This window comes from Ambystoma mexicanum, chromosome 6p, assembly GCF_040938575.1.
Source record: "Ambystoma mexicanum isolate Mex_15411 chromosome 6p, UKY_AmexF1_1, whole genome shotgun sequence".
NCBI classification, from domain to species: domain Eukaryota; kingdom Metazoa; phylum Chordata; class Amphibia; order Caudata; family Ambystomatidae; genus Ambystoma; species Ambystoma mexicanum.
The window spans coordinates 1,546,398,431-1,546,411,900 of record NC_090935.1 but is presented as its reverse complement, the minus strand read 5'-3'; the positions used below and the strand labels follow the sequence as shown (position 1 = coordinate 1,546,411,900).

General features: G+C 50.1%; 1 protein-coding gene across 1 annotated transcript in view; it reads left to right on the top strand.

The window, feature by feature from the left end:
• Positions 1 to 824: 824 nt before the first annotated feature.
• DNAH6 (dynein axonemal heavy chain 6) overlaps positions 825 to 13,470 on the top strand; it is a 3,423,448-nt gene continuing 3,410,802 nt past the window's right edge. Inside the window, exon 1 of the mRNA XM_069626424.1 lies at positions 825 to 1,059. Within this exon, the coding sequence (XP_069482525.1) occupies positions 961 to 1,059 (99 nt within the window). The 5' untranslated portion in view covers positions 825 to 960. The remainder of the gene's footprint in view (positions 1,060 to 13,470) is intronic.

Genomic DNA, 13,470 nt, shown 5'->3' with positions numbered 1-13,470 from the left:
ATGAGGCCATGAAGAGAGGGTTGGTGGACGTAGAGGTCCCCTTGAGTGTGGCTGAGGTGCAGGTGGTGGTGCGAGAATGCATTAAGGGGGTGTGGCAAAGTCGTTGGTATATGAGCTGGAAGGGGCGGCAGTTGTATGCAGTGCAGAAGAAGGTGCGTGTTCAGAGGTTTGGGGGGAGTTTGAGTTGGCACGGAGTGAGGAGAAAATGTTCATTCGTCTCAGGGTGTGTGTCTAGAAGGGTGGAGGTTTATGAGGGGTAGGGTTGCCTCTGCGGATTGTGAGGCTTGCAATTGCCCGAAGACGGTGGCTCACTATATGTTGGACGGTGTATAGTGTGCAGAGGGAATTGCTTAGAGCCAGGATCAGTGGCATTGGGGTGGTAGTGCGAGGGTTGTCCGATTTGTTCTGTATGAAAAAGTTAGATGGACCCCCAACAAATAAGTTTGCCCCTCCCCAGCCGTCTCTGAAGTTAGCGCCTCTTCCAACATTTGGGTAAGAACAAGCAAGGGTTTCAACTCCTTGCTATTTTATGCAGGAGACCGGGAATGTGCCTCTACTTAGCTACCATCTTGGCTATTCCTCTTTCCTTTGCATTGTGGTACTTGTGGTCAAAGATATACGAGAACACAAGTATATATTTATCAGAACAAAACGAAAAACAGTACAAGAAGAGCTGGACAATACAAAATCTCTGCCTGTGGTGTACATCATGCCCCGCTGTCCCGACCTCCCCCTATCCCATCTATTACATCCCGAGGTCCTTCCCGTTCGGTCTTTAGGCGGCAAGCCCCTTGGTTGCTATGGACACACACATGCAGCTAAGTGATCCGCGGGACCCGGAAGGATCGAGGTTCGTTGCCTGGGAACAGTAAACACCGCAACGCAGACAGCAACAGTCACCAGTAAGAGCCAGGCAAACTTTCTGTCTTTCTACCTCGGAGCGAGTGGAGCCGGGGCAACATGATCCGGCAGAGGGCCGCGACGGGTGGGAGCACGGACCACCTGCAACCACAACGGGTGTGCGCATGGAGCCAGCCGGGCACTGTTCCGGTGTCGAGGGTAGGTCTTCCAACTTTCTTTCTCAAGTGGGTATTCCCCGTTTCCCTTTCACTTCATTTGGAACTGTACTATGGAAAACGCGCATATTGATTTCTATTGTTGTATTCCAACTATTATACTGAAGAGAACCCTTTTTACTCTTGAAAGAGAAACAGACAAAAGTAATTGTACTTTGATGTTGAACTAAAGCCCTGCTGGTGTAGCCTACGGCCAAATTGTAAACAATGAACTAGAAAACCTGTGAATCCAGTATCCCCAACTGTTCTAAATGGCGTGATCCTCAGCAAATAACTTTACCTCGGCGTGCCTTATTTACGTTAGCTGCTAAAATTGAGATCACTGAAAAAAGGAGATTCTCTAAGTGTGTACCGTAAACAAAAAAAACAAAGTCTTCCTCGTGCATGGTGCCATACAGTGTTACTACATTAATAATAAATAATATGTTGCTTTTTGTTTTCGGATTAAACAATGACTTTGATGCCAATCATTTTTACCCATTCTACAAACATTGCGTTTGAGTGGTATGGTTGTGTTTTCTTACTCTGAAAATGTATGAAAAGAAACACAACCCGTTATGGCAGTGGGGAAAAATATATATAATTATTCTTTTTTAACGCGCTTAATGCCAGCTAGTGTTTCATGTCTATGCACCTTTATTAGTAGAGTAAATCCGAAAACAGTTTAAAAACCAAAAATCACATTATTCAAATTCAGATTTTCACTACATCGATCTAATCAAATCAATTTTAAATCCCGGGCTTAGATGAAAGCAGCTTGGACCAGAAAATGAACAGGTCGGTTTTATGAGGTTATCGGTCAATACAAACCTTCACTTCTACAATCGAATGAATATATCCAGTTCACACTTGGTAGCAGTGTAAGTTATGACATGTCGGGAACTGTTAGGATCCCCATGACTTTGCCTTCCACCTCATACGTTTGGCCCTACTCTAGTAAATTGGTGACAGCTGGTGGGGAAGCGATTAAGGTCACCTGTCTGCTATCGATTCTCGGGCCACAAACCTGAGGCAAGATTGCATGATACCAAACTGGTGAAAAAAAATGACACATGTGTGAATCACAAAACCGCAAAGTGACCATCTGGGAAAGGCTGTACATGAACCGAAAATGCTGCTACCGTGCCTCTCTTCTATCGGATGGGCACTATACCTTCATTAGCTGCACAGTTCCGTGGGCATCACTGCTTTCACACATTCTATACGCTTCTTCCTACAGATATCCATCCCAACACCTGATAGTGCACACCACTGCAGGGAAATATTTGCTGTCCTCAAAATAGACCTGGGGGGCCGGAGGGTATGCTCCTCAGCCCTTTTCGTAAGGACAACCTTGCACATATCCGGGTTCAATATTGTGGCAGAGTGAAGTAAAGAGGGGCAAATTAATGAGGCTTATATATTTTATCACATGTGAGGATACTACACAGAGTCATCGATCAACCCGACATTTCTACCACCGCTCCAACGCCTTTTGGGCACCAAGCGTGAGCATGCAATCGTAACCTTTGGGAAATAATGGGTTCTCCAGGACTTCTCTGCCTGCAGGATCACAAATAGGCAACCTCTACTGTGGCCAGTGAAGCCATTACCTTTCATGTGCCGAACCAAAAGGTTCGGAGGACGAAGAAGTTTGTTGTGCTGAAGTGTCTGCAAAATCACCTGATGAAAACTAAGCCCACCTATCCCTCCATCCCATTCAGTTTGGGGAAACTTGTATTTCTCCTTCGTCAGTGTGATGCTGGAAATGCCCTATGGAGAGACCGGGCCTCCTGTCCTTGTCCTACCACTTCTCTGTGTGTTTTCTGCCACTGAGGTCCCACCTAGACCTCTGGTAGTGTAACTCTTCATTTGATCGTTTGGAGGAAATCACCCATGGGATACCCTTATGGCACCAATGGGTGGGGGTACACCCTTGTACCCCTTATGTGTGTTTTTGGGCACCTCTGTGTTGCCCACAGAGCAGGGTATGGGCTGGTGGCAGCGACATGCTGACTTGATAGTGGCTCTGAGTATCCTCCATGTTGGGATACCCAGGCCTTGCCATAGGAATCAGTGGATTCCTGACAGAAGGCAAGATAGCCACTGTGGCCTCTTGGTTTCTATTGTCTTTTACCTTGTTTCCCAAAGCCCTGGGAAGCCCTGGCTCTGTACCTTCCTCCTGAATGGCTGTTGGGTGGAAACGCCATATATGTCTCTGTTGTTCCCTTTCCCTCTGACTGGCTGTTGGGTGGAAATACCAAATATGGCGCTGGGGCTGCCTCCTGACAGACTGACTGGAGCCTTGCCAGGTGTTGTGTGTTGTGGATACTGCCTAGGGGTGGACCTGTGTGAATGGAGTTTGAAGTGAACTCACATTCTCTGTTGTAGGTGTCCGGTTTCTGTGTGTGTGTATTTGTATTTTATTTACTTGTATAGCGCACAAGGCCCGAGGGCAACCAGGCACCTATCTTAAGGCACATAGGTACATGACTGGCATGAATACAGTTACAGACAAGAACATAATTAAATTCACAAGGCAGTAAAGTGCAGGCAGAACAGGTTGTCGGGCAAGGTGGTAGCCTTGCTGGTCGTATTGAGGATCAGGAGGCTTAGAATGACGGTGGGTAAGATGTAGTAGAAAGCCAAAGCTTGGCTTTGTGTTTGAATAGGGTAGGGAAGGGCAGGGTTCTGATGGAGAGAGGCAATGAGTTCCATAGTTTGACCGCAAGGACTGTGACACAATGAATGAGACAGCCCTGCCTGAAACTGACATGAGTGCAGTGTAGTGTGCTGAAAGGCTGGGTACTTGTCCCAATTCACATTTTTTTGTATGGGTGTCTGGGTGGAGTGAATGGCCTGAATGCCTGTGAGCCTAATTGGCAGTGGTAGAAGAGTACCAAAAATCATAGTGGAACTGTGACCCAGGCGGTGTATAGAGTAGTCGGGAAGGGAGCAACCTGCAACACATTTTAGATTGGTTGCAACCATGCTGGTTTACAACCAATCGTGTTGAAACAGATTTCAGTTTAGCCTTAACTGCTATTGGATGATAAAGTAGAGAAGTGTGATTTAAATTCACAAGGAACAGTTGTAAAATGGTTACAAAAAGTAGTGGAACTGTTAACAGTAGAAAATAAAAGTAGTGGAACGCTGTTCCCGACCGTTCCCGCTCATTTCGACCACTGCTGATTGCTGCTTGCCTGCATGAATGCCCTACTGTGTGACTGGCTGACTGAGCCTGGCTCAGGCAGAGTGAAAGAGGGACAGATGTGTATATCTGGGGACCTCACACTTGATTTGATATGATATGAGATGGCATTTATAACGCGCCTATACACAAGTGTTTCAAGTGCTTACCAATTTGTATAGTAGCTGAGGTTGAAGTTTAGCAAGAAGATATCTATGTATAGTGCTAACCTTACAGACTGCACTCCTTCATGCATATACCACAACAGTGTCATATTAATTAATAGGGTTTAAGAGTTGAGAGAGTGAGTAAATAAATATGAGAGACACCTTGTAAATGTATAAAGTAAGGTTCCTGTATTTTTAAATCCAGCATTGGACAGAAGTATTATTTGCATACATTATTGTCCAAATAGAAAAAAAAAGATCCATCCTTTGACAAACAATTAGTCATACATGTAGAGACTTTTGTCACACTTGGTTATTTGCACATATACTAATTATACATTTAGAAAAGAAACTTGGTCACGCCAACACATGTTTCAACCTATCTAGGCCGTCTGCAGGGCGTAAAGCTACTGATAATTGGTGCAATAAACATATTCAGTGGACAATCCTAGTTTGCACAGGAAGTCTGGGAAGGGAACAGACACAGCGGGGAGGGACGGGGAAAAAATTGCAGGAGAAAAATGTATTTCGGTAAAAGGAAACAAGAGAAAATAGAAAATGAATATTAGTGGAAAGGTAAACCGAATCATATAATTTTACATTCCAATCATTAACTGTGATTTACATTTTTTTTTATATAGCTCTGATTATACCACTGGAAATCTAGTGCACCCAGTACAGAATCAGACATGACAGAGGTTTAAATTGATCTATACAAATTTACTAGAAAACTCAAATTAAAAAAAATCTTTTACAATAGACCAGTAACATGGACCCAGCCAGATATAATGCCACCTATTAGCAAAAAAGTATTCAAGAAATACAGAATATTCAGCTGCTTTCTAATCTAACTGAAGAAGAACCTAAACCTATGAGCGATATACAGAAAGAACTAGGCATACATTCACGAAATCTGGACATGAAAGAACACAAAAAAAGATCAAAATTCATGCCCCCTTTTGGAGGTGAGAATGTTATAGACATATTCTATAAATCAGTTACCAAGGATATCCATACACATATGGACCAGACTAAATCAAGCATCAGTAGTAAAAAATCTAATTTGACAAGGAATGAACGGCAAGCATTACAAGAACTATGCAATGACAACTCCATCATCATCAAAGAGGCAGATAAAGGGGGGAACATAGTCATCCTTAACAGGACAGACTACATTAAAATGGCGGAGGAACACTTATCCACCCCTGGCTGCTACAAGAAGCTCACTAGTAATTCCACGAATTTAACTTTGAAAGAATTACAGTTGATGCTTCAACAATGGTACGATCGAGGGCTCCTAACTGATGACGAAAAGACATTTTTATCTGTAACTAAGCCAATGATGCCTACAATATACTTTCTGCCGAAAATTCATAAACCTTTTCAACATTTACCAACAGTAAGACCGATAATGAGCGGACAGGGAGGGGCCGCAGAGGTACTTGCTGATTATATTGACAGTAGCATCAAAAATCTGGTACTAAAAATTCCAGCATATCTCAAAGATACTATGCATACTCTACAAACTCTGAAGGACATAAAATGGAAAACCACTTATGCTTTGGTAACATTAGATGTGACAGCACTTCATACATCTATCCCACACACTTTGGCCTTGGAAACAATAGATTTTAGCTTTAGGACATTTTCTGCTTCTCACTATACACATGTACAAATGATCAAAAATCTATTGGACTTTACCTTAACACACAATCAGTTCATTTTCAATGGTGACTACTTTTCACAAACCAAAGGTATAGCGATGGGTGAAAAATACGCCCCATCCCTGGCCAACCTATTCATGGCATATTTTGAGGACAAATATATTTCCAACAATAACCCTTTTCAACACCATATTATCACCTGGAAAAGATACATTGATGATGTTCTGGCCATATGGGAAGGCACAAGTAATGAATTTGAGGATTTTTTAAATTATCTCAACCACAACATTTTTGGGATTAATTTCACAGGCCAAATAGATGAACATGAGATTGTATTTCTGGACCTTAAAATTCAAATAGATGCAGAGGAAATACACATAGGAAGGACACTGCAGTCAATTCTATTCTACATGCGACTAGTAGTCATAAGCGCAGCGTTGTACAAAATATACCAAGAGGAGAATTTCTCAGATGAAGACGGAACTGTAGTCAACTTGCTAATTTCCAAGAAGAATGTAAGTCCATTGGCGAAAGATTTCAGGCAAGTGGGTACTCTAAACGCCTGATTAGGCAAACAACAGATTTGATTCAAAAAGTGACCAGACAAACATTATTAGTAACAAAACCTAAAGGAGAGGAAACTGTGTACCCTAACTTTGTAAGCTTCATCACTAAGGGGGTAATTCATAGAATTCAGCGCACAAGTGGCGCACGCGGCTGGCGCACAGTGTGCGCGTGCGAATCCCTGCGCCAGCCGCGTGCGCTGAAATCCATTTCCGTGCACAGCGTATTCATGGATTCCAGCCACCAAAACCAGCCGTGGCGCACAGTGGCGCAGCGACCCTGCAGGAGCGCCAGTTACGCCCCCAAGAACGCCTCCCGCGCAGGGAAAAGCCATCAACATACCCAATCCAGCGCAAAGGGCTGCGCTAACCCTGTACCAGCACAGCAAGCGGGCTACGTGTATCACTGGGGTGCGCGGGAAGTACCTCACGCGATTGGCCCCGTGCGAGCAGGGTACGCGTATTTCCGGGGTGCGCGGGAAGTTCCACACGCGATATCAGCAGGGTAAGTGTATTTCAGGGTGCAGGGGAAGTTTTACACGCGATTCCAGCACGGTACGTGTATTTCAGGGGTGCGCGGGAAGTTCCACACGCGAATAGCCTGGGCGCGTGTATTTCAGGGGTGCGCGGGAAGTTCCACACGCGAATAGCCTGGGCGCGTGTATTTCAGGGGTGCGCGGGAAGTTCCACACGCGAATAGCCTGGGCGCGTGTATTTCAGGGGTGCGCGGGAAGTTCCACACGCGAATATCCTGGGCGCGTGTATTTCAGGGGTGCGCGGGAAGTTCCACACGCGAATAGCCTGGGCGCGTGTATTTCAGGGGTGCGCGGGAAGTTTTACACGCGATTTCAGCAGGGTACGTGTATTTCAGGGGTGCCCGGGAAGTTTTACACGCGATTTCAGCAGGGTACATGTATTTCAGGGGTGCCGGGGAGTCCTACATGTGATTTGACAGTGTGGGTCCTCCCAGGTGTTCCCTGTACACCCTCCACGGCCCCTGCAGGCAGCCCACACCACAGGGGACTACCCTGCATCCCTGGTCATGTCCCGCAGGCAGCCCACCCAACATGGGCATGCCCCCCAGCAAAGGCACATGTCTCCTTGAACTAATGAACACCAACTCATGTCCCCCACCACCCCCACCCCCCAGCACTGTGGGGCACCTGCCAGCAGGCCCCCACCCATGTCCAACTCATGTCCCCCACCACCCCCACCCCCCAGCACTGTGGGGCACCTGCCAGCAGGCCCCCACCCATGTCCAACTCATGTCCCCCACCACCCCCACCCCCCAGCACTGTGGGGCACCTGCCAGCAGGCCCCCACCCATGTCCAACTCATGTCCCCCACCACCCCCACCCCCCAGCACTGTGGGGCACCTGCCAGCAGGCCCCCACCCATGTCCAACTCATGTCCCCCACCACCCCCACCCCCCAGCACTGTGGGGCACCTGCCAGCAGGCCCCCACCCATGTCCAACTCATGTCCCCCACCACCCCCACCCCTCAGCACTGTGGGGCACCTGCCAGCAGGCCCCCACCCATGTCCAACTCATGTCCCCCACCACCCCCACCCCCCAGCACTGTGGGGCACCTGCCAGCAGGCCCCCACCCATGTCCAACTCATGTCCCCCACCACCCCCACCCCCCAGCACTGTGGGGCACCTGCCAGCAGGCCCCCACCCATGTCCAACTCATGTCCCACCCCCACCCCCCAGCACTGTGGGGCACCTGCCAGCAGGCCCCCACCCATGTCCAACTCATGTCCCCCACCACCCCCACCCCCCAGCATTGCGGGGCACCCTCCACCAGGCCCTCGCCCATGTCCCATCCATGCCCCCCTGCACCTGGGTCCCCACAATCCCCAATCATGTCCGTAATGGCCATCCTCCCCTGCCAAAAGGCCCAACCAACTATCACATCCACCCACATATCAAAGGCAATTACATGTTACACACCCAATGTAAATAATGCAAATGAACACATGTCTGTCACACACAATGGCTGCAAGTGAATGTTAAAACACCCAACATGACATGCATGAAAGTAATGAGATGATACGACCCATTGAAGGATGAAAATAAAAATGTATTGAAAATCAACTAGAATGTAAATGAAATTAGAAAAACCACAAAGCAAAACAACAAAAAGAAGATGAATGTCCATGAAAAAAATCCAAAAAATCAAAAAATCCATAGAAGAACTATATACAAGACAATCCCGGGTCCATGAGCCCAACCAAATGAAACCTAACTATGTCAACTAACTAAAAACTGAACTATATACAAAAAAGTGGCGCATTGTCCAATCGCAACCAAATAAAAAAAAAAAATAATTCAAAGGAAACCTACCACTAACTATATAACTATATACAATGGCAGCGGGCAAGTCCTGCGGCTCACTCTTTGATGTTGCCGGCCAGGGCATCATCGAACTCCATGTCGATGTCCTGGAGGCGGGACTCTGTCCTGGCCCCGAGGTCTCGCAGGGATAACCCCATGTTCACCTCAAACTCCCTGCGAGCTTCCTCGAGGCACTCTGCCCGCCTCAACGCCCGACGCATGGAGAACTCCGCCCTGACCATGGTGAGCTGCTCCTCTTCCGCCCGCTGCCGCTCCGCACCTATCCGTTGGACCAACTGCTCCCACACGGAAGACACTACCATCCCAGGGTTCTCCTGCCCTCCGGCCGATGCCTGCCCCTCTGATCTTGATGGCCCCGAGCCATGATGCCTCCCACGTCGAGCCTGCTGCTGCCTCCGACGCCACTGCCTCTGCCAGCACGACGGCATCCAGGATGATGGAAACCACCGACGCCGTCGTGCACGTGCCCTGCCCGATGATGCCGTCACATCCTCCATCTGCTGGGGTCCAGTTGCTGTGTTGTCCACCCCTGCTGGACCTCTGACTCCCGACTGTGGCAGGGATGGGATCCCCACCGAGCTGGCTGCATTGGTCACGGCAGGTCCACAGGGGGCCCTGGTGGCATCTGGGCCGGAAGACGGCAAGGAGAACGACTGGCGTATAGTCTCCACAGAGGAGGAGAGGGCCGCCAGATTGGCCGACACATGCAGGAAACCCCCGAACATGGCCGATCCCAATTGGGCCACGTCGGCACGGTGCTCTTCGTGATGACGTGCGTGCTCCTCCTGGAAAGCACGCACGGCATCACGAATCACAGCCGTGCGCATCGCGACCCCAATCAGGACCTTCTCCACACGGCCAGGGGTCCCCTCGTCCGCAGGTGGAGGGGAGTCAGATGACATGGACATCCCCTCTACCTGCGGACGGGCCTGGGACGGGGCATCCCTGCTGGTGCAAGGTGGTGCACCCACAGGTTCAGGGACAGCGACATGCACAGGCCCCTCCACGGTGACCTGTGCTGTCTCCTGCCCCTGCCCCTGGACTGCACCACTTGCACCAGCAGGGATGCCCCCACCAGGCCCCATGTGCGCCTCAGTGGCGGCCTCCTCCTCCTCTGTGGAAACCACCAACCTGGATGGCTCCTCGCCGTCTACCGCCGTAGCAGGCCCCTGTGGGGGCTCACCCACCCCTTCCGCTGCAGCCGTGGGGGCATCCCCGCCGCCTTGCTCCACAGCGCCGTCTCCGCCCTCTCCTTCACTAGCCGCTGCGTAGAGGGAGACATAGAACACAAGCATCAGGGTACTGTACAATGGTCCCCTAGACAGGAAGCAATAGCAGATTAGTGCCACTGTCAAAGTACACTTCCATCATGTCACACCACAACACATGTGTCAGTCCAGGCAAAACACACACAGTGACAGTCATGGTGCGTGCCATGGACATTTCAATGCATGTCCAATGGACTCTCGAATCATACAATGTAATGGGACTCACATGCATCATGGGTCATGCCTATCACATGCACACACTTCACCTCAGTCACATCCATCTGGCCCCGTACACCCCAATCACAGTGCATACAAGGATGACTAGGCTGCATCAGTGAATCTGTACATTGTCACAGACATGTGTCATGCATCCATGGCACTCACAAGTCACAGACACGCAGGTCAGGCACACAGACATGGATACCACATATGTATCTGGCATCAGCACCCATCCCTCGCCCCCACCCATGTCCAGGAACAGAGACTGCCATGCTCTCATGTGTGCAATCTGCAGAGGGCTCCCCATGTCGCATTCAAACACATGCAACAACCGTGCGGTTCACACATTACAGGTCGCACATGCATTCCCATGATGTCCCTGCACACATACATGCGTACATGGCCTATGTCATACATGCAGGCAAGTATCAGACAACCAGCACACTGCAACATGCCCTGTCTCACACAGCAATGCTTGGCCACTTACCGATCAACTCCAGACGGGTCTCCCCCTCAAGGACCTGGGCGTGGAGCGCTGGGTGTGCGCGTTCCAGGACCCTCAACTGGATGGAACTCATGCGGCCCCGGCCCCCCTCCACGAGGCGCCGGGCCTTCATGAGGGTCCTGGACCTCAAGTCCTCCCAGCGCTTCTTGACCTTCTGGATGGTGCGGGTTGCCACCCCCTCTGCGTTGATGGCAACCACACAGTCGGCCCAGATCCTATCCCGTCCTTCGCTGTTGGCGCGGGACGATCCGAAGAGGGCATCATACTGCCCCAGGACTTGCTCCACCAGGACACCAACTTCGGTGGCAGTGAAGCTGGTGCCCCTCTGCCCCTCTGGCCGGGGGTTGCCACTGGGGTCAGATGTGGATGTGCCCGACATGGCAACCCCAGGGGCAGGAGTGGGTGGGCAACTGGGTCCTGGGGCTGGGCTGTGGAGCGATGTTATTCGAGTCGGGAGTCTTCTGTACCAGCAGGGGTGGACACAGCAACTGGACCCCTGCAGATGGCTGATGTGCAGGCACCAAATGGCAGGGCACGGTGGCAGCAGGCAGGCAGGCAGGCAGCAGCAGATGGCACGTGGGAGGCTGCTCGGGGCACTGGGGGGCAGTGATTCGGCCTTCTGGGCAGGAGCGTGGTCTTCCGTGTGTTTTCGCGTGGCCAGCTTGATACGGAGTGATTTGGCACGTGAAAAATCTGCACGTCAGCGTGTAATTCGAGGAAAGGCCCTTAGCGCGTAAGCACGCGTACGCGATTTCATTGGACCAAAGGCCCTTACAGCGTAAGCGCGTCTGTGACGTTTTGCGCACGGGCGTTGCCCTAGCAGGGCTTGGAGATCCCGCGTGCCTTTATGTCCTGTACGTGCTTTTCGTGCGGTGCGTGTGTTTTCCATCCGTTGGGGTTCACACACGTAGCCCGCTCCCCCAGGCCCGATCGCGTGAGAAAGTTCACGCGAACCCCTGAAATACACGTAGCCCGCTCCCCCAGGCCCGATCGCGTGAGAAACTTCACGCGAACCCCTGGAATACACGTAGCCCGCTCCCCCAGGCCCGATCGCGTGAGAAAGTTCACGCGAACCCCTGAAATACACGTAGCCCGCTCCCCCAGGCCCGATCGCGTGAGAAAGTTCACGCGAACCCCTGAAATACACGTAGCCCGCTCCCCCAGGCCCGATCGCGTGAGAAAGTTCACGCGAACCCCTGAAATGCACGTAGCCCGCTCCCCCAGGCCCGATCGCGTGAGAAAGTTCACGGGAACCCCTGAAATACACGTAGCCCGCTCCACCAGGCCCGATCGCGTGAGAAAGTTCACGCGAACCCCTGAAATACACGTAGCCCGCTCCCCCAGGCCCGATCGCGTGAGTAAGTTCACGCGAACCCCTGAAATACACGTAGCACGCTCCCCCAGGCCCGATCACGTGAGTAAGTTCACGCGAACCCCCGAAATACACGTGCCCCGCTCGCACAATTGCTGTATGTTGCCACTTTTGTAATGCGCAGGGACGCTACCGCCTGCCTTCTTGTGGCGGACGTGTATCGGCTTGTGCGTGTCTTTCGCTGTGCGTGGCTTTGCCCTATTCGGTTCCATGAATACGTGTGGTTCGGGTGCGTGTGGGCGTTCCCTCTGCTTCCCTGCAGTACATCCCCAGTTACGCCCTTGTTTTCGCAAGTTGTTCCCCATTCCGCGCGTTACGCCCCGTGTTCCGCCCACTTTCTAGTGTATGCGCAGAGGTTGTGCGCTTTCACTGTGCGCGTCGCGCATGTCTTTCGGGATGTTGCAGTGACGTGTGCGCCATGCACGGGTTTGGCGCACATCCCGAGGAAGACACGCGCAGGGACTTCCATGAATCGCACGCGTGCGCGTGGGCCTCTTTTTTTTCCGCTTGTGCCTGCTTGCGCGTAGATTTTCGGCACACATTTGTTCCATGAATCGGCCCCTAAATATTCACGAGACAGTAATTTAATTTACCAAATGTTGAAGAAGCACTGGCATATATTACTGTTGGATACAGATCTCACAAACTATATTCCAGAGTGTCCAAATATCTTTACTAAAGCTACCACTTTCAGAAATGTACTATGCCCTTCCTTCCTCAAATCAGAGCCAATTGAACAGGAGCATTGGTTAACCTCAAAGACTCAACCAGCAGCATTTTATAAATGTGGAATGTGTAATTTTTGTAAATGTACATTATCACCAACGAAAACATTCAAATGCCATGGAGGTTTGGAAATTAAGATTAAGGACTTTATCAATTGTAGATCCAAGTTTGTTGTATACGGAATACAATGTGTTTGTCAAAAAAAATATATTGGCAGTACTATAAGAGAAGTGTGTTTCCGTATACGAGAACACCTAAACAGTTTGAATAGTCAAGACATTAGACTACCTTTGGCTGCTCATTGGCAAGAACATCATCAAATGGATGATAGAAAAGACATCAGATATGTCGGACTTCAGCAGATCCAACCACATCCAAGAGGT